General features: G+C 38.9%; 1 protein-coding gene across 4 annotated transcripts in view; it reads right to left on the reverse strand.

Moving 5' to 3' along the window:
• DCLK1 (doublecortin like kinase 1) overlaps positions 1–21227 on the reverse strand; it is a 229351-nt gene that overhangs the window by 207519 nt on the left and 605 nt on the right. For all 4 annotated transcript variants that reach the window (XM_040055301.1, XM_040055302.2, XM_040055307.2 and 1 more), the window contains exons 2-3: positions 18133–18521; positions 8467–8813 (exon numbers count right to left, since the gene is read on the reverse strand). In XM_040055301.1, coding sequence (XP_039911235.1) covers positions 8467–8813; positions 18133–18508 — 723 coding nt within the window. In that variant the 5' untranslated portion in view covers positions 18509–18521. The remainder of the gene's footprint in view (positions 1–8466; positions 8814–18132; positions 18522–21227) is intronic.

Below are 21227 nucleotides of genomic sequence, written 5' to 3' on the forward strand. Positions count from 1 at the left end.
AATCAAGGACATACTTGCACTAAATCTCAGGTAGCTGTTCAAGCTTGAGCTTGAATTAGTTATTATCCTTTAGTTCATTAACTCAACTTTTTTCAAAAGAAGGATTGCCAAGGTTTTCCAAGTGTTTGTGTAAGTATTCAAGGCCCAATATCCAAAGACATAATTATACAAAACTACTTACATTAAAAAGGAAATATTTAAGTTCTCATAAGCTACAAGGCAGAATTAAGATTTTTTTTTTTTTTCCTAAGAATAGCATAATTTAATTTCTCAGGAATGAAACATTACAAAAAATTGTGAGAGGAAAATGTTGAGTTTTTTCTTAGATGAGGCTTAAGATTCTCCTAAATGGCTAGAAATTCTTAGTCCTCCTGTAACAACTAATTTTAGAAGGAACGGAAACAACCCAGCAAATCCAACATCCATTATGCTTTTTAAATGATTATTACATCATACCACTTAAGAGAAAGGAAACACAGACTTTGCCAACAACAACAAAAAAAGCATTACTAACAGTAAGAGCTTCAGAGACTACAAATAAAATCATCCCAGTGAACACAACAGTTTGACAATGCACCATAAAAATCTTCAAACCATCGATCTCGTTTGTTTCAGACAAAGTCACAAGTCAGGGGGAGCAGAACAGAAAGTTTAGGATGGCTACTGTTTGAAAGCACAGAAAGGTTAAAGGTTTCAGCCATTCACAAAGAACTTATTTGGTCCCAAGGATTGTGTTTTACTGAGCAGTACAACTCTTCTCCATGACTACTGGTAATCTCATGCCTCATGTCTCCACAAAACAGTTGTACAGCATTATCAGAGAAATCTGCAAGCACTTTTCAAAACTCTCTTCCATGAAACAACTAAGCAAAAAACCCACACAAACTCTCCATAACAAGATCATACAGTTGAGGATGTTTCCATTTGCTTTTCTTTTCCTTCCCCAATAGTCAGTAAAACACAAATCAGAACTTAACTGGATAATAAGATGTTCTTGGTTACACTGCATATATAAACAACAAGGTCCAGATGTAGAGGAAAAGGATCCTTATTCTAGAAATGAACAGTTCTGAATGACCACACTTTCTCCGTTCTACTGAGAAACACTTCCTCACACAATACAAAACTCCACCTTGAAGAGTTAGAAATCACTTCCTTAAGAAAGGATTCTCTAATGAGTATCTGGATATCTTTAAAGACACTAAGATCAACTCATGTGGTATTTAACACACTCTGAAGCAGGTATGCAAGTTTTCAGTCTCGATTAACCAATAACTGCTCTTGTGTTGCACAGCACACAAGGGTTACAAAGGATGCAGAAGATGGCATCTTCTCTTCTCAATTTTCAAAGTCAGTCTGCAGTTCCTGTGGGATGCCAGTTGGCCACCATGGAAACTCCTATTGTGAGAAGCTTTTGGAGACAGAGCAACACAGTTGTCAGTTTCAGCTTAATAAGAACCGACCCTAGACAAATGAATGAACACACTGCTTTCAGTCAGGAATGGGCTTCTGTCCACTCCTTCACAGAGAACTTTATCTGAGTAACAATTAAAATTGTTAGTCAATGTCACAGCATGACAATGAAACAGCCTGTCCAAAAGCACAAGAGTTCAAGAACCTCACCTCTAACACCACGATAATACCAATTGCCAGCAAATTTTCTACCCTAACACAAATGATTTTAGAACAGTTTTTTATCCTTTTCTCAAAGTACAGTCTAATTTGTAGTGGAAATCCACTTTTCCCAACAGCAATCATAAGAATTTCCCAAGACCACCAAAGCCCCTAAGAACTCACTGAAACACGCAATTTTCATTCACTGATATTTTCTGTTTGTTTTTCAGACTATTATGTCTTCAAGAAAGGGCCTTTTCCTCAATATTGAGAAAAAAAATCATTTTTTTAAATCATTCCCCAAAATCAGTTTCAAAACACCAAAGCCAGGAATTATACATCTTCCAGAGGGAAAAAAAAAAAAAAAAAAAAAAAAAAAAAAACCACATTTTGATTAAATATACTGTAGGCAAGGAGGGAAAGTGAGGTGCATTACAAGTTGGAGAGGAGCACTTTAGGGGTTTTTTTAATTTCTCTCACAGCTGCATAACATGGTGGTCTGCCAGCATTGCCCAGACAGGGCCTAAAATTCATGTCTAAAACAAGCAGCACAGGTATTTTCTGATGAATATGGCCTTCTAGCATTCACATTAGAAGCCCTTTAGGAAAGAACAGCTCATGCAGTGTAAGCACAAGGGGTTTCAGGACCCCAGATAGTAGTCCAGTATTAAAGTACCACCTCAAGAGCCATTGCTTCCCTGTTAAAATGCTTATGTGAACTGCAGAAGTCATTTTACTTAATGTTTTCTCACAGTTATTCAGGATCTGCACAACTACAACTCACAGAGAATTCACCATGGTTCTCTGGCCAATCAACATCACCCATGTGCCTGTGGCTGGCAGGGAGCTCCAAAGCTTTCAAAAAAAGGGAGACGATAATGTTACTGTGCTGAGATACAGAAGAGAAGATGCACTCAACATTTTTTCCTGTTTTTGAAAAATGTGGACAGTAAGTGCTATTTTGAGTGGATTGTAGCTACAACTTCACAAATAAAAAGAACATGCACACCCAGCCGCCCTCAAAATTAAATGCACCTTCTATATTAGGAGTGGATTTGATTAAAAATGCTGATATGAATCAAAATTACAGGCACACAGAAAACTAGTCATTTGCTGCACATAAATTTTATTTTGGTTAACATTCCTTTGGTCTAGATTGTTGCACAGTATACACTGCCCAAATGCTGAGGTGAGAATGTTACTCTGTGAATGACACATACCTTCATTTAAATAGGTGTTTCTGTACCAAGGACAATCCAGGTCTAGAGAAAGACATTTGAGATGTTTAATACATCCTACAAAACAGTACCTATGGCCAAGAATTTACTGTACAATACAGATGTTATCAAACGTTTTTCACTTGTTAAGAACAAAATCATAAAAAACCACATGCTCATTTTAGGTGTAGGTGCAAAAAATTGCTTTTGCTTCCCTAAGAGAGTTATTTTTTGAGAACAGTAGTATTCCTTTTTAAAAACTATGATATCACGGGACTTCAGAAAGAGAAGTCCGCAGGAGAGGGAGCTTTCTGCATCATAACACAGCCAGTGAACAACCGTGATGTTCCCTTTCCTTGCAGCCACAATTCTTGAATAGCTGTTTTAACAGTTTAAAACAAGATTATTGAGGAACATGCTATACCTCACACTGTACCTTCTCTAAGGTATATATCTTTAAGTAACTGTGGCTGTATTTCATGCCTGTAAAGGTAATTTAATTTATGATAAAATATTTAGGAGGAAAAAAAAAAAAAACAACAGACAATGACTTTTATTCTGGTATCTCGGGCACTGACCATTTATCTGCCTGAAGTCAAATCAACAGCGTAATACATAAACTGAAAAATAATTTGCATGATTGCATCTTGTTAAGCTAAGCAAACTACCTGTTCAAATAAGTAGGTCCTATTATAAATCAGGTGTTTGTCCTGCCAAAAGCAAACAGGATGTACAAGGCAACAAAGCACTGTAGGCCAACCTTTAGTCTTTGTCAAAACATGCAAACTGTAAATATCCTGCACAAATATCCACATCATAATACCTATAAAAATGGCACTGATACTGCTGTTAAATGTGACCTTGATTAATTTTCACCCATTTTAGTCACTGGTGTTTTCTAGAGGTGCACCAAGCCAACAGAAACCAGAAAACAGCTTGCAACAAAGAAACGGGGCTCTATCTCCACATGCAGCTTGTGCACTCAGTGTCTGCATTGTGTCCACACATTGCCCTTTAGAAGGCCATTTTTTAATGCATATCAAACTAAAAATGCCACCTTCTGTTAAGGAAAGGTTAGAAATCAAACTGGAACAGTGCAGCTACAGTAAAGCAAGACACATTTCAGTCATGAGAAAGTGTTTCTTCTCTGTACATGTGATAATATTAAGGGTCAACGCTGACAGTATCTCTTCCTGAACTAAAACATCACATTAACCTAAAAAGTTGAGTAGTGCTCATAGTAAGAGCATGCCCTCATTATCTGTATTCCTACATGCAGCCATTACATCTACTCATTCTATTTTTATTTTCCTTACATAGCAAAGTTGGCAAGGAAAACGCCTCAAGATCTCCCCGTGGAAAGCTTCTGAATTTGGCCTGTGCTCTTAAGACTCTTAAACACTTCTGAGAGTTCCACCATCTTCAAATGCACCACTGTGGTACAGGGAAGTAATTCTATCGCTTTCTCGAGAGTACAAAGACCGTTATATTAGTAGAAATTAAGTATATCTAGAAAAGTACACATAAGCTATTCCACACACAGTGTGGAAACCTATCCAGCTCTGAGGAGTCATTAATAATTAAACTGCAAAAGTATGCTAAATGCAGGCAACTGATGTGCTTTATGATCAGATTGCAGTTGTATATTGTGCCCTTTTTAGCACAAATGAAATTATATTCTAAGTCTTCTGAGACCCTGTCAAAATACAGACTCTGACGAGCTATAAGAAAATGCAAAATAAGCCAGTAGCTACCCTGCTTGTAGTAAGGAGAAACATTTTTTTGTTGTTGTTTAATATAATTAAAGTAATGCATGAAATCCTAAGTCAATACCAACCCAATACTGGAAAGTATCAAGTTCTAGTCCCTGAACTGCCAATGACCCAATGACACAGATTGGTTAAATTTGTTGGGGTTTGCTTTTTTTGAGGATTGCTTTCTTGTGGTTTTTTTTGAGTTTAGTTTGCTTCCTTTTTCATTTCCCCCAACCCCTTTTTTCTGCTATTCCAGCATTAAAAAGGTGAAATGGCTAATACAACACACCTACTTAATCAAGTCCTGGAGTTCTAAGAAACACTCACTACACATCATATACACCAGAAGTTACCTAATTTTCCAAAACCAGGAGGGATTTCTTGGAATGGGGAATCAACTGGATGCCAAGGGAGAGCTTTCTTCCTAGCAAATAAACTTTGCTCAGGTTCTGATTGTCTAAGTACTACCTCTTTCATCAAGACAAGCTCTTTACATTGCCATCAAATTTTAAAGGCCATCATTTAAATTCCTTTTAACTGAACAAAATATTTATTAGCATCTTTTCGAGATACAGATCAAAACATCACACTAACAAGGCTACTGGAGGACAAGTATTTAAGAGTATTATTTTTCCATGTGTAATGTCAGTATGCGACAACCACCTAACTTGGATGCCCAATTAAGTCTCTGACTTCTGCTACTTTCTTTTTCTTAGCCTAAGGCATCTAATGATAGTATCCAACAACAATATACATACCACACTGTCCACCTGCTCTAATAGTACAGGGGACTCATTACTGCTATGGAAGGGCACTTCCAGTGTTGGCCTCATAAAACAACTTAGAAGAGAGAACAGAACAGTGTGAGAGTTTTCCTCTCTCACACAGACATAAATGGAACTTGCAGCTTTAGTCTTTAGAGATGTTTATTCAGTTTCTTATCTCAAGGTCCACACACTGCTAACACCTAGCTTAACATGCTAGAAAACACAGCTGGCAAGAATGCCAGCCAGAGAATTCCAAGGTCTTTTAAAGGTTTCTAGTCCAATTAACTCTTAAAATGTACTATATTTACAGTTTTGTGCCAATAATCACTACCTATTCTAAACAATTTCTGCATCAAACCCATTCTACCTATGTCTCTGTGCCACCATCACAGCAGAAAATGGAGAAGAAGATGAGACACCACCCAAAATCCTCCATCTTGCTCTCATCTACCTCCATACTAAAAACCCAAAACTACAAATTTTCACCCTGTGATGAACTAAACTACTATTTATTTCAAATCTTTGTTGCTTTTAATTAATCTCTAAGTATTGGAAGTTTTTCCTATGGACGAAGGTCAAAGGCAATGCTTTCGTGGGGTCCCAGCCAGGGTCTCGGATCCCCCAGGGCAGCACGAGGGATTTTCCACATGCCCTGGACTCCAACAGTACAGAACAGCCTGTCTCCAAGTTATACTCCCAAAGAATGATCCCAGTAGAGCTTTATTCTCTTATCCTCACAGTAAATTACTTTTCTTGACTCAGAGCTTTAAGATTTTATTGCTTTTTAAGTTAGCGATGAAAGATCTAATCACAGATTTGTTAGATTTAGCCCCTCAACACAGGCTTTTCCAGAATCTTCAGAGCTCCAGCAGGAGTCACAGTAGAAGTTCCCAACTACAAATAGTACTGGAAAAATTTTGGATTTACCGTGGATTTCCTCCCAATAATAATTCACAGCTTGAATTTAGCAATAAAGAAATCCATCATCGTGCCCCCAGCACCATCTGGGAGACCAAGTTTTTGGCAAAGAAAAATGGAGCAGCAATTGCCAGGCAGCACAGGAAATCAATGACTTCCCCACTCAGGCTGAGCAACAGGCTGCTCCTGCTGAACATGGAGTCATTCATCTCCCTTCCTGCCAGCAAAGCTGCTCTGTACATGCAGACAGCAAAGTCTCTGTTACACCTGCAGGAGACACACACACCCCTTCCTGTAGACCATGACTTTACCAAGAGGGTTGGGCAGAGAGCTACACAATTCCACGTGTATATCCAAAATAGGAAGGAGTGTGGAGACAGCAGTCTCTTGGGAGAGCTTCTGGACATGAGGGTTTCAGGCTACAAGGTAGGTAACAAAAATACCACTGATTTAAGCTCAACTCAAAGCTCATGAGATGACAGAGGATTCAACTGAACTATGCCAACATAAGGGCCAAGAAAATCTGGTCATGCCTTTTGCCCCAGTAGTAGGATAACCCTAGGTAATTTCAGGAATAAGAGTTCCAAAACAGGTGTAAAGGGGTTCTTTTTGGTTTGTTCTAAGCACAGTCATCAAAGGGGAGTTTTAAATACAAAAAGATAAAAGCGAGCACGTTATTCAGGAGACAATATTGGCATCCTTTCAGGCTGCACTTCTTCAGCGCTAAGCCACAAGTTTATTTACATATAAAATACAAAGCATATGCATTCCTTTTTTACTGAGAGGGCTTGCAGGAACCAGAATAATCATTCAAGATCTTCTGTCAGTGTCATAGCAGAAACTTACCACTGACCTCTGCAGCTTTAAAATTTCAACTCCTTCCTCAAGTTTACTACTCTTAGTGTTCCCTGGAGCATGAGACAAGATAAGGAAGAACAGGAGTCGAGAGTTTCCCCCCCAACACACTCTTCACCTTTGCTGCAGACAAAAAGAATTTCACATTCACATTTTCCTCCAGGTCAAAGTTCCCAATAAAGTCACAGTAAGGAGATCATTACAGGCATGTACACAGCCACCAAAAACTGTACTACTGCGCGTAACTGGTGTCAGAGGTTACTGATACAAAACAGCAGATGGAAGGGACTTCTGGTCAAGCCAGACTTGGCCCTGAATGAACCAGTCTTCTGAATAAGCAGCTTGTCCTTTAGACAGCCTTCTCTGAGTTCAGAGTACTATAGCTGTTTCCAGAGCTATGCCTGCACATTAGCCCCAGTAACTGCAGATATGATAGCATATCACCAGACCTTGCTGAGCATTTATTTACCTGTATCAGGAAGATTTGGCAGCATCTCACAATAGCAACACTGTTTGCTGCATATCTGTGAATTATTGAACCTAGAATCGGTAAAAACGCAGCTATATTACAGCAGAAATATCATGGTCTCTAGTAGCTTCTAGCTTCTCAGGGAGACTTCTTCAGTTTAATAAAGTTACATCTGTAAATGCAAATATCTGCCTTATTTCTCTAGAGTCACCATTGCTCTAAATCAATTCAGGTCACGCTGAAATTAGCCTTGCCCTTCAGCAGGTTAAGAGATTTCACAGAGGAAATAACATGAAACCTACAAGAGACTCCTCAATAAATGTGAGCACTACACATAATCCTACCTGTATTCCTGCAATAGGGAAAAGAGCTCACTCATTTCCTAAGCTTGCACCTTCTTCATTGTCCATTTTAGGTGCAGTAAGATGCATCATTTAATCACTCCGGAGAGCAGTAGCTCTACACTTACGGTGAAATGTGTCCTCACTGTTCTTACAGTTTATGGAAAGCCAAGTACAATGACTCATAAAACTGCTGCAAGAAAAAGCTGAAACAAGTTAGCAGAATGAGCTTCTCTTAAGTGACACCCTTCATCCTACGCTTCCGGTGCACAGAGCTAAAACCACATAACACTTTCACCTGAACAGCTTTAGAGCTATTATTTAATCATAAATGGCAAGACCATGGTGTTCCATCAACACTCCATGGTGTTCCTGAGCTGCTCACAGATCTTAAGTACACTACAAGCAGTAGAAGGTCTGGCTGTACATTCTAGAGCAAACGGGACTCTTTTCTACTAATGTTCTGTTCTTTTCCTTTTGGAAAATTTTATTTTGCTTCATGCTTGGAATGGTCACAATGAAAAATCTTACCTGTTTTCCATCTAGTGTGTACAAGCGTTTAACCACCCCTGAATCCAGCTTGATGGCATCGGTTATGTCAGTAAGAACCTGTTCAAACGAATGTGCTGTCTTCTTGTTGAGCAGAATCCGCACTGCCTTCCGTGGCTTCACTCCGCTCCTGATGATAGTGACCAGTTTAGGCCTAATGAAATCCTTATTCTCTTTTGTGTCTGGAGTACCTCCTTTAGCAGTGGCAAGAGATGGCACTGAACGAGAAGTAGAAGTTGTCTTAACATTCACTGACCAGTTTGGGTTTACATTCTTTGTGTACTCCAGTTTCTTGAAGGGCTCTATGGAACCACACACATAGCTTTCCCCTGTGGAAACAAAAGCCAAAGTCCCGAAAGTCAGATTGGAGAGGGAAGGAAAAAAGAAAAGTGCAGGAAAATACAAAATCAAATCTTTCTCAAATTATTAAATTTTATTCTTATCATTCTTGATCTACAGTGCATAAATATTGGTATCTTCCCTTCCCAGATGCTACTGACTACAAAATGAGTGATCTTCTAAAGATCACTCTTCAGCTAACTGTTCAAGAAATGCTGTTACAAAAATCCTTGAAAGCAGCGGTTTTCTTATCACAAAACACTATTTGCAGTGGGGACCACTGCTGTCAGTAAACACAGTAAACAGTGTTCGTATTTCACCAGCTGCCCAGCCCCAGCACATTATCACAGTTACTCCCCCAGCCTTCATGCTTACATGGCCCACTCCTAAAAACCAGCACGCTCCAAGTACTTCAGAGGAAATACTATGAAACATTACCAAAAAATACAGGCTACAAATAAGTTTTTATAAAAAGGTGGATGAAAGTGTCATGGAAATTTGTTAACATTTGATTTTTTTAAAGATTTCGGCATCATAAACCCAGGACATGTATAAACAAGAAACCTCCCTGTATTATTTACTGACTAAATATATAATATGTGGGAAAATGAAGACAAAAAGTAGCAACTACAGACTTCTCATCACAACAATATTACCATACTTAAAAGAAAAATAGTGGCTATTAGTTCCTATTTCTGTTGGAGCATTATCTACAGTTAAATATTTTTGCAAATACCACACCCACACAACTTCTGGGGATCTAGAAATCAGCCAGAAAACTCAGCACCCTGTAGATCAGCACCTGAATCCAGTCCAGCTGAAGGCTGCTGTGTAAGGGGAACCTGTGTGGTTGCTCCCAAACTCTCCCTTGAGCTTGACGCAGCACTGGATGGGTTGGATCAGCTCAGTGATCTGACTGAACATACCAAAAGACACTACTAATTTTGCAACATCAAGCTGATCCAGTTCATCCTCTGTCTGGAGAAAAGCAAACAAACAAACCAAAAATCCTCCCCCCCAAAAAAACTCAAAGAAACCAATACTAGATCCAGCAAGACCACACCTTCTGTCAGGCTGCAGTTAAATCACAAATAATGCAAGATCCTATCCTGAACAATACCACAGAGACTTCTGAGATGTTTTAGTTCTTCTGGATTCAAGAGTTCTCTGTATGCTAACAGCACAGAGGCCTTCATGTCAAAAGAAATTTAACCCAGGGTAACAAAACTAGAACAAAACTCAGCGATGCACCTCCTGTGCCAAAAAACATGTAAGAACTAAAGATATCCCTAAGAAAAGAAGGCTCACAGTTCAATCATTAAAACAAAAGTAAGTATTAAAAATTTACTTCTGAACAGAAATTTTAAGGTTTCAAGGCATCCAACCCAATTCCATGGATATTACAGCACACAAGGAATGCAGGCAACATACACAGAATCACCACATTTAAAAAATGGCAGGGAACACTGGGACTCGAGGCTTGGGTAAAGGTAGGCTCTTCCTCTCAGCTACTGCATATTGACAAGATAGATAGAACTGTATATGGAAACATCAGAATAGAAAGGCACAACTACAGTAATGAGTGATCAAACAGAGCTTGTTCTCTTTTATCCATGTCCCTGTCCAATTGAGCTAGCACTAGCTACTCAGTTACTGACAGGTCAGAATGCACCCACAGAACCACAGAATGCATCCACAAAACTAGCAAGTTTTAGGGGAAAAAAAGAAATCCTACTATGAGCATGATACGCTCTATAAAATAATTCGCAAAAGTCTCTTTTCTAAATTTTTAAGCAAAATTTATTCTTGTCTACACTTGTGTTTGCTGTAAGATGCAAAATCCACCAGCAACCTCTTATTTTTTTTTGAGGGGGGATACAAATCTGGATTTTCAGGTTCAGTCCTCTTAGGGAAATTGTTCACTTCAGTTGCACAAAAAAACGTTTATTTAAAATCAAGACTTCAAATTAAAACTCATTTCTCAAAGGGTAGGCTCATAAATAAAAGTCGATACACAATGTACTCAGAAGATTTACATTTAGTTTATTAAGAACATTTTTGGTTCCCCTTTCTGAAAGGACAGCGTTCCACATGATTTTAAATATCAGCTACATTTAAAGGTCAGATGGATTCCTTGTAGCATTTAGCTGCACATCAGCTCATCATTGCAAAACTAAATTTGTATGAATGATCATTTAAAAAAGGGCCAATAGAATCACTGAAGGTTTGGGATTGTTTGAACATGAGCATTTTTGCCCTTTCATCATTTTACCATATTACATAATTTAAATATTTACACCTTTTTTTTTTTTTTTTTTTTTTTTTTTTTTTTTTTTTTTTTTTTTTTTCCCTTCAAGAAGCTCATATTCAGCTAGAGAACACCTTGGAGGTAGAACATCCAAGGCCTTCTAAGATGAAATATCTTTAGTAATAACTATCTTATATAGTTTAACAGAAATACAGACACTTCTCCCATAATGTTGTTATTCAAAGCTGTTCCAGATGTTAGCCAGAGACTGCAATTTACATGCCTGCTGGTCCTAAGGGTCAAGCTCGTAAGAATAAAAATCTTAAGCATCTCTGGTGTTCAAATGCAGAGGACATCTCAAAGAACAAAAGGTCTTAACCTAGATTTTCATTCTCCTCTTTTTCACCAGTACCTTCAGGAGAGAAGACTGCAAAGAAGTTTCACAAGGGGCTTGACATAAGAGTCCAATAAACCCATCTCCTGCTTTAGCTATTAGTTCCTCATCATCAGCTTTGAGTAATTGGCATCTGGAAGAAGAAAGTATCAATCTCCAGACACCAGCTTCCTTAAGAGAACAAGTGTTCAGAAGGATTCCTCCAAGAAACTGGATTAAGCAAAGGGCACAGACAACACAGCCTATATCAAAGTGTCAATTTGATTGCAGCTCCCCAGGAGAGGGGAGCAAGTGTTTCACAGAGCAGTCAGCCCTCACTAATGAAATTTCGATTATTGATTACAGTATCAATAGCCATTAGGAAAAGGGGAACACCCAGCTGCTTTGGGAGATCTGGCATCTAGGAAAAAAAGTGATTACTACACCTTATAGAAAGTATCCCTTTCCTGAGAGCCTCTCCACAGCAAGAGTGAAAAAGAAACACACACCACAGGAACCTTTCAAAAAAGATGCACAACACTTATTGGTCAGTTTCAAACCACTAACCCTACAATTTAATTTGTATCAATGGTCAACACTTCAGGAAATACCACATTGAGAAATCAATCAAAAAGCTAAACATGTAGAAGGGCAGATGCCAAAATATTGATTATGAAAAAAAAAAAAAGAGAGAGAGAAAGAGAGAAAAAACCCTACTACCTGCGGTTACACATCTGTCAAAATTCAATGCACCTGACCTATCAGAGACATGCAACGCTGGAGGACAGCTCTTATAGGTCAAGACAGAATTTCAAGACATGCTTCACTTATTAAATATTTTTTTAAAATAGTATGTGTGTGTATAAAGTGGTTACTAAGGAGACATTGAACCACTGCACGTAAGTACTGGAGCTTTCCTGATGCGAGTGTCTCCCTGTTTTCCACATTGGTATTAGCAGTTAGTTTGTTTTCTTCAGCTTTCTTATTCCCTCTATAAGAATGACCAAGGCATCATCTCTTAAAAGCCATTTTTTGTGTTGCTTTTCTGTGCTTAAGGTGACTTGGCCTAAAACAGCTTCATGGGGAAGCCAGCTGATCTTAGGTGGAAACCCTGAAGAAGGAGGAGAGAACCTGTTTGAATCATACAAGCAGAGAGGGAACATTAACCCCTCTCTGTGGAGGTCAGGATTTGCCAGTTTACGGAAAACATTGTTGATTCCTTGGAGGACAGTATGCAGTAGGAAGGTAAAGCTAATTGATTAATTAGCAGTGGATTACTGGAGTCCATTTCCCCAACCAATAGGGCAAGAAATATCTTAAGAAGATGGGCAAGGGATTAGCACCCCCAGCACTCCATGCCTAGGCATACCTGCCTTTCTTCACGTCTATCCTTTGGTTGTATACATAAAAAAGGCAGAATCTCAAGCTCTCAGGAAAAAGGACAAAGAATTCTGACAGTGCCTCACCACACAGAGCAGACTGCAAAAGGAAGATGACCTGAATCAAATAAATTACTGATACTTGATTGTTCCCAAATGTGTTAGTTAATAGAACAATAACCTACTTTAACTACATTGCTGCTGCCTTTTCTTTCTGCAGGGTCTGAAAAAAAAAAAAAATACAACATTGCAAAAGACATGGAGCATCTACAGGAAATAAATCTGACCTACACATGTTCACCTAGCAATTAGATGCACCAGAAACTTTAAATGAGATCTCCCCTGACCTTTGAAAGGACCCCTTTCACAAGCTTTCTTTCTTCTCAGTTTAGTCTAAAAAGTTCTTTTTTCCCCCTCATCAAAAGCCAATTAAAAATACTTCCTCTTCCCCCTCGAATTTCTACAATCTTGTGACATGATAGACACTGCGCACACTTAAAAAAAAAAATAATAATATAAAGCACCTAGAATCAGAAACCACAGGGACTTCCAAGAAGCAAGACACAAAGCTAATCAACTGGCTAATGGATGCACAAAATAATCAAATAAACAGTGCCAGAAGAACCCTGTACTATTTTATACAACAGGAACATTCAGCTGTTTGTTTATTAAACAATATAAGGACTGCAGCCATTTCTGCCACAGGATTCAGTCCAAGTTTCCCTAAATTTGATAGCCCTGGATCATGTCCATGGTAAATAGCCAGTGTAAATTTAATCCTACAAACAAATGTCCACATAGATTCAGCTCTACAAACATTTAAACAGATACTTTACTGTTATTATTTTGATACCGCATTACACATGCATATGAATCTTTCCAGCCCATCAATTCCCAGCTGCTGAGGTAAACATGACCTAAAAGAAAGAAGCCACTAGCTCCCAAAAGCATCAGAGACCACGTCAATCAATTCCTACAGTCTGGCCTGGCTGGGCATCTCACCAGCACCTGAGTGGTTGGCAGAGTCAAGAAGGCAGCAGGAATACTGGGAAGGAGAGGGAGAAGCTGAGATACGAGAAATGAGGTGACAGCAGGAGTAGCAAGACCCATACACAAAATATACAAGTCTGCGAGGAACACTTGCAGCCCATCACTACAGCAAGGAGACGCTGCCTTTTGAACCCTCCGCTGGCAGGCAGCTCCTCTGCTGCTCTGAGCACCAAGTGCCTGCCTCCATCACGGGAGCCTTCTACAGTCCTCATGTGACCCAGCATCTCCTCTGCCCTGCAGCGAGGTTCACCTCTCCCAAGAGCTATCAGCTGGTTACAGCTATTACTGCATTTTAAAGCTGGTGTATCTGCATCCTTTTAAACTGCTCCTTCAACAAGGTTTGCAGCTCTGAGGTAATCCCTGAGAGACATTCATTTTTCTTTTCCAGATTATTCCTTAAAACTGTTTTTGCCATTATGCCTACACAAAACATGCACACACAGACAGAAGTCTTTAGAATCGTTTGGCAGTGCACCCAGTATCGACATGTGACAAAACTGTTTCCCAGTATGCTCTCAGCCTTGTGGTCTGGGGTTTTTGGTTTGACTGCCAGCTCTCACCTGCAGGGTTAACTTTGTGGTAGGTATTGTAGAAACCTAAAACAATAAATTCTGATTCATACCCAAGACTCTGAGGTAATATTGTAATAAAAAAATAATGAGAAAGGGAGGCAGTTCTGGCTATGGATTGATTCTGTGGTCATTGTTCCACATGGCAGGACCCTAGGAGTAAAAACCAAATATTCTTTGTTTTAGAATTACCTTGCAATGTTCATTGGCTATTTTGGGGTAAGACCCCTTCACCTTCAGCTTTTAGAATGATACAGTTTTGGAGAAGCAAAGTCCTTTCCTGAAACTTCCTTTACAGCTAAAAAATTTATCCTTCAAGAGCAACTTCATCTTTATTGTTTCTACATGCTTTCATTGCATGTCATGTCAAAGGAAAAAAGTCATGTCACATTCAGAACCCATTCTTTAAACATAAGGGTCCTAACATCAGGGCTGACAAAAAGAAGATGCCTTAATCCTTTGCATTATTTCCTTCATGTACGGTGACAGAAGTTACAGACCACATGAAACTTTTTACAACGGTACGTACCCCTTGCTATCAAATTCCAACAAATCTCACATGTGTAAGTCTTAAGAGAAACAAAAAAACAACCAAACAAAAAGATGGGGGAAAAAAAAAAGCAAAACCAAACCCAAAACAAAAAGCCAAAATCAATCAAACCACAGAACACACAAAATCCCCATACCCAGGGAAGTAATTACTTTCAAATAGAGAGAAAGCGTGTCCATGCATCTCAAAATAATCTACAGCACCAGCATACAGCCATGCCAGCTCTGAACTGTATGCAGAATGAAACTAAATATAACTGAAGCAAAACAGCTCTTTTACAGTCTTTTTCCTTTAGGACTACCTTTCATGCATTTCTGTGTATTTAACTCTGGGATGAAAGACAGTGGCTGCTGTCTCGTTTCCCCCAAGAGTCTCTCTGTCTTTATGTATTGCATGAGAAGGTAAGAGTACAGGAACTTCCCCACAGGCATAAAGGCAAAAACCAACTCTAAAAATCAAGGCTTTATACATCTGCTTTACATTGCAATCACCACATCAATGCCCCCCCAATCACGTAAAATCATAACAGTCTCAATAAACTAATTAGTGAATTCACACAGGAAGGGAATAGTCTCACCATGAAGAAAGTAATGCTTCATATTTCAGTAGCTGGAGCACAAATGTCATTTGGCAAGAGGCAAAAAAAACTAAGTGATTTTCCAGCTATTTAAACACAAAGCACAGCTTCAAGCTAATTAATGCTGTACCAGACAAGCCAAATCCTAATAAATTTTTTAGTAAAGAGTGGAAGGGGCTTATGCAAAAACCGTCATTGAGCTAATAATATATGAACCTGCGCTCCACTGTGAAGTTCTATGAGTGAAACAACCCACCCTGCAGTTTTATACAAATAAACAGAAGCTCCTTTTCAGAGAGAATGAGGACATAGCTCTCTTCATCCACACAAAAACTGACTTCTTTAAGTTCCACAGTCTTAATGGGACAAGAGAACAAGACTGTCCTCCTTGAACTCTACCAGGAAGGGAAGATGTATTCATTGAAAGGGTAAGGAATGAAGTCCCACAAGATGAAAAGAAATCCCAAATGCCTTCTTTAAAATAAACCTTGGCTCTTGCACTGTCATTCATTTTGACTGACTGATTAATAACTGGTATTATTCTTCACTAGGATGCCAAAATAAAGCAATCTTACAGGTTGCTGGATTTATTTCTGAATTCAGCTCTTTATTTTCCAAACTGGTTCTGACTGGCTGTGCAAATCAACATTAACATCAATGAAACTTGCTTCTTGTTGAGCATACCAATCAAATAAGCAAATGCACAAAGATTGCTTTTAAACAGACGTTGATTAATATTGGTCTTTCCTCCCAGAAATTGATTTTCTCTAGCAATTACATACTGTCCTGACAAACATAGTTTTAACTGTTCCCTGAAATTGATAACATTGCTCCTAGGACGAGTTTCCTTCCCATTTCACTACACCTCTGGTCCTAACCCCCAAACCTGTTACTTAGACCACTCTGCCCCTTCAATTTTCTTTCTGGGGCATCTTCATGTTGTCCCCTACTTTCCTTTTTACACCAGGAAGATTATCAAGAATATCAGGTTCTCAATACTGAAAAAGCTTTCCTCTGCTATGACCCAAAAAGGAGACAGCCCAATGGTGGCTGAACACCTGCTATGCAAAGCTGCGCTCCTCCTTCAGAAGCCACAATTTGCATTTCCCTTTTATTCTTCTCTCTCCATATTAGCCTTCTTCTAATCATCTCATTACATCCTGATACTATAAGTTCTCAGGTGGTGCTAAAAGTGAAAATCACATAGAAATTACAATCTCTGTTACAACTCTAAATTGGCTGTCTGATCTATCCATTCTTTACTGGTTTGTCCACAGCACACTGGGGCCACGGCTAAGGATGGAATCAAAAATGAATGAATTGTTCCACCTTTATTTTCTTGGAACGCAATCAAGCACCTGCATTCAAACTTCACAGGTAAGAAACATGCTCATTTATGGGCATGTGACAGTCAGTGACTTCATAATCTGTATATTCTGATGTTTTAAACTAGATACCCACTGCAGTCCAGAAGCACTTCAAGTTGGAAAAGCTACTTTAGTTATTCGTAAAAAATTAATAGAACTTTTCACAAGTTTTAAGTTTAATATTTAAATTGATTAATGCTGACAGCTTCTTTTGGCAATAGAACTATCACTGAAGGAGTAAAAAATTTGTTCTCAATGGGCAAATTAGTGCCTGGCATGTCTGACATTTGACAGTGACCAAGAATTGTCATTCTGACCGAATCACTGGCAATGGTTTATACTGCAGGTACATGAGCCTTATTTACAGACAACATAAGATCTCTACAACTACCTGAAAGGAGGCTGTAGCAAGGTGGGTGTTGGTCCTCTTCTCACAAGCAACAAGCAATAAGACAAGAGGAAAGGTCTCAAGTAGTACAGAGCAGGATTAGATTGGGTATTAGGAAACATTTATTCATGGAAAGGGCTGTCCCTGTAGGTTTTTAAGATGTGCAGGTGTGACACTTAGGAACAGAATTCAGTGGTGGCCTTGGCAGTTCTGGATTAACGGCTGGACTCAATGATGTAAGAGGCCTTTTCCAACCTTACCAATTCTATGACTGGGGAAAAGGGATATGCTACAGAGGAAAAAAAGCTTATAATCTACCCCAGCTGAATCACAGGTTGCTGTCATTTATGCCACTCAATGAGAGGACAGTATTTTAATCAAGGCTTATTTACCTGTAGAGAAGAGATAGAGCTCTTCACTAGGCTTCACAGACATAAAAAACCAAAAACATCTGAACTGAATTTCACATAGATTTCATTAGCACCAGTTACCTTTTGAAGTTTAAAGACTAAACTCTCATTGGTACTTGACCTTGCATCTTTATGAAAGGAAGGATTAGATGCAATCTTCAGGATCTAGGACTATAAGTATTACGTTGAAAGGAAAAGGTTAGACATGTTCAACAAGACAGAAATAAGTAGCAAGGCAACAATATTTCAAGGCACAATTTAAGATAGTCACAATTCTATTCAGACCATTGAAAATCCTTCCTTTATCAATAATACCATTACCTCTTTTTGAAAGACTTAACAGATTAGACAAAGGCTGACTCAAGCTTAACTTTACACCTCCAGGTCTTACTGCTCACCTTCTACTAGCTGGTCCAAGGAGGAAATCTTCTTGGAGCCATCAATTGTGTAGATTGTTCTCACTCCCTGGGGCAGGTTCACATTGTCGGACAGAGTTCGGGTCAGGTCAGCCAGGAGAGCTTCAAAGGACCTAAATCGGTCAGGGGAGATGGCATATACAATCCCTTTGAAATACCGGTCTCCATTACGATAGAAACGAACTTTCTTGGCTTTCTTCTCAGAACTCAGGGTCTGTAGAGTACGGGTTCTGTAAAAGCTGCAGTGGGCACTGTGAGTAGGGCTGGGTAAACCATTTACCCGGGACCCTCTACCATATCGCTGCGCTTTATCACGCTCATCAAAATGCTCCAGCTCCATATCTCTCCCAAGGGACATCTTGAAGTTCAACCTAAGGAATGCACAAGAGAAGAGAAAAAGTTAAGAAACTTAGACATTTTAAGGGAGCTCAGTTTAAGACTTCCTGCTCTTACAGTGTTCTTACAGAGGACTGCTTTCTAGGTTGAGAAAAATGCTTGAATAAAACCAGGCTCCATTCACATGGTCATTTGACACATAAGCCTATTGCCATGCTATAAGAACTACATTTAAGTTAGACATCATAACAACTTCAGTCGTGAACCCAAATGCTAACAACATGCAAACACTGAGAACTGCTTGTTCAAATTCAGTATGTCGGAAAATGAGGTGACGAAATCTACCTACTGGAAAAAAAGAACAAATGCATCAGCTTTCTACTTTTTCTCATGTTATATTCAGGTGCTATTTGAATCTTATCTACCTTCTAAATCGTTTACCCCCACCAAACTCTTGGTTCCAGTTGTGATCTCAAGAGGTGCTGTTTCACAAGGGCTGCCAGTTGCCAACAACTAAGCAATAAAGAAATTTTCAGAGGAATAGATCTGGCAGGTTGGCCATGAGAATCAGGACTACCACACATAGTGGGTCGATCCCAATGTTAAAAACTACCTGCATATTCCAACCATTGGTTTCCTCAAAGCCTAAGCTTTGTAATAAATTACTTCAGTTGTCCTTGTGCAAATGCTTTACACAGCCTGAACCAACAGAAGGGCTCAAATGGCATGAAAAAAAAAAAAAAAATTAGAGGGAGACTGTTTTTCAATGAACAAAGTACTTCAGTGCTCTGTGTCTTGCAAGACAAATTAATATCCCAAGCCTAATATTCAAACTGATTAAGGCCAACAACTTCTTTTGCCATCACTAAAGGACTGATAAAATCAGTGTCATTGAGCAAATCAGCAATTGGTGTCTCCCATGTTTGACAGCGAGAAAGACCCATCAGCCCTGACCAAAACAATCCCAGTTGTTCAATAGTTTACATAAACAGAAGTTCACATGTTCAGAAATAAAATCAAGGAGGGAAGTACTTCTGCTCCTTTTTGACAACTGACAAAAGACTAAATAATACAAAGTGCACATTAATCTTCACAAACAGAACACACAAAAACATAAAATAGAATGGTCAAAAGATCATTAGGTTCAAAACATATTCATTTTCATTTAGGAACCACCTAGATTTGCAGTTGTCTGCAGAATAGTAAAGCACTGTAAGTTTATTTATAGCACAGATACATAGACCTAATTTAGAAGTGGCCTCTCTCATTGATTTCCAATAAAAAGACAGAACCAGCAAGCACTAGCTTTGTTTCAACCAGTCATAATGATGTGACCATTAAGAAAAAAGATGTATTCAAACTAGCTGTAGAACAGTGGGAGGAAATAGAGAAAAATTTACAGATGCTCTTTGACTTGCAGAAGTTTGTATTAAACCAATTATTATACAGCTGGACCCTGATGCTGCAAAGCTGTAGGTGATGCGCTCAGCAACTTCTCAGAGCAGTACATGTGCTGGACTAGCACAAGCACCTAAGGCAAATGTGGGGCCCTAGTGGAAATTATTTACTCTACTTTGGTTACGGCTCATAACTGACTTTGTTACACTGACACAGGATCATATGCTTATGTATAAATGCAGGATTTATTCTTGTAAATCCTTTCAAAGTACATACACATAGTACAGTGTATTTGTGTGTGCTTTCTTGTATATATATATAAGAAAAAGACTAAGCTATGTTTTTTCCATGCACACTACATCCCACTTCAATGAAATGAACAAGAACATTTGCTGTGGCATTTCACTGATGTTTCTCTATAGGTTAAATACAAAATATAGCATAGTGGCCTCATCTTAGAATTGAGAACACACCATCACTGCCTCCACGTAAAAAAATTGTCAGTTTTTTTAATCCTCATCCAATTCTAGTGAGAACCTGCTATGCAGATTTAAACAATCCCAGAGTGCATAATTCAGAAATTGTATCTCTGAAGCAATTCCTGTGGTCCTGTGCCAAGAAAAACTGATTTTGATTTTTCTTAGGTTTGTTGTTATCTTTGCTCAAATCATCTTAAATACAACGCCCCCCCCCCCCCCCCAAAAAAAAAAAAAAGTTTAGACGAAGATATACTCTTTCAGCTTTATTAATTTTGGATGAGGGGAGGAAGAAGTGCGAGTCACCATCCTTTCTTCCACACATTTATGCTTTTATCAATAATGTCTGTGATTCACAACTACGTCCTCGAAACCAAAATAGAGCTTCCCTCTAGCTCCACAGTCCTGGAATGTATAGAAAAGGGTTTTTAAACCAGAAGGTCAGAGAAGACAAAGAAATCCTAAACAATTTGATGTTTCCGTTCGTGTGTATAAATATATAGCCTTATACAGGCAGATACGGAAAAACGAACAGACACGCCCCTGAAAAACCCACCATGCCAACACTTCACACCCTAACATCTGTTAAAGAATTATTTATAATACAGGTGTGGGTGAGCATTTCCACGCATGAAAAAAAACACACACGCTGAATTTAAAAAAAAAAAAAATCAAAAACAAACAAACAAAAAAACCCCACATACGGCAACTAAGCAGCAGGGTGACCACTAGTCACCGAGGGAGGGCGGCGGGTTTAGTGGGGAAACACGGATACATGCGGCAGCTGGTTCACGAAATGATGTGGTTTACTCTGCCGGGGTAGGAGAACCGTGTGCGAAACACCCCCATTTCTCGGGAGCTGGCACC

Source organism: Hirundo rustica, chromosome 2 (genome assembly GCF_015227805.2).
Source record: "Hirundo rustica isolate bHirRus1 chromosome 2, bHirRus1.pri.v3, whole genome shotgun sequence".
In the NCBI taxonomy this organism is placed as follows: Eukaryota; Metazoa; Chordata; class Aves; order Passeriformes; family Hirundinidae; genus Hirundo; species Hirundo rustica.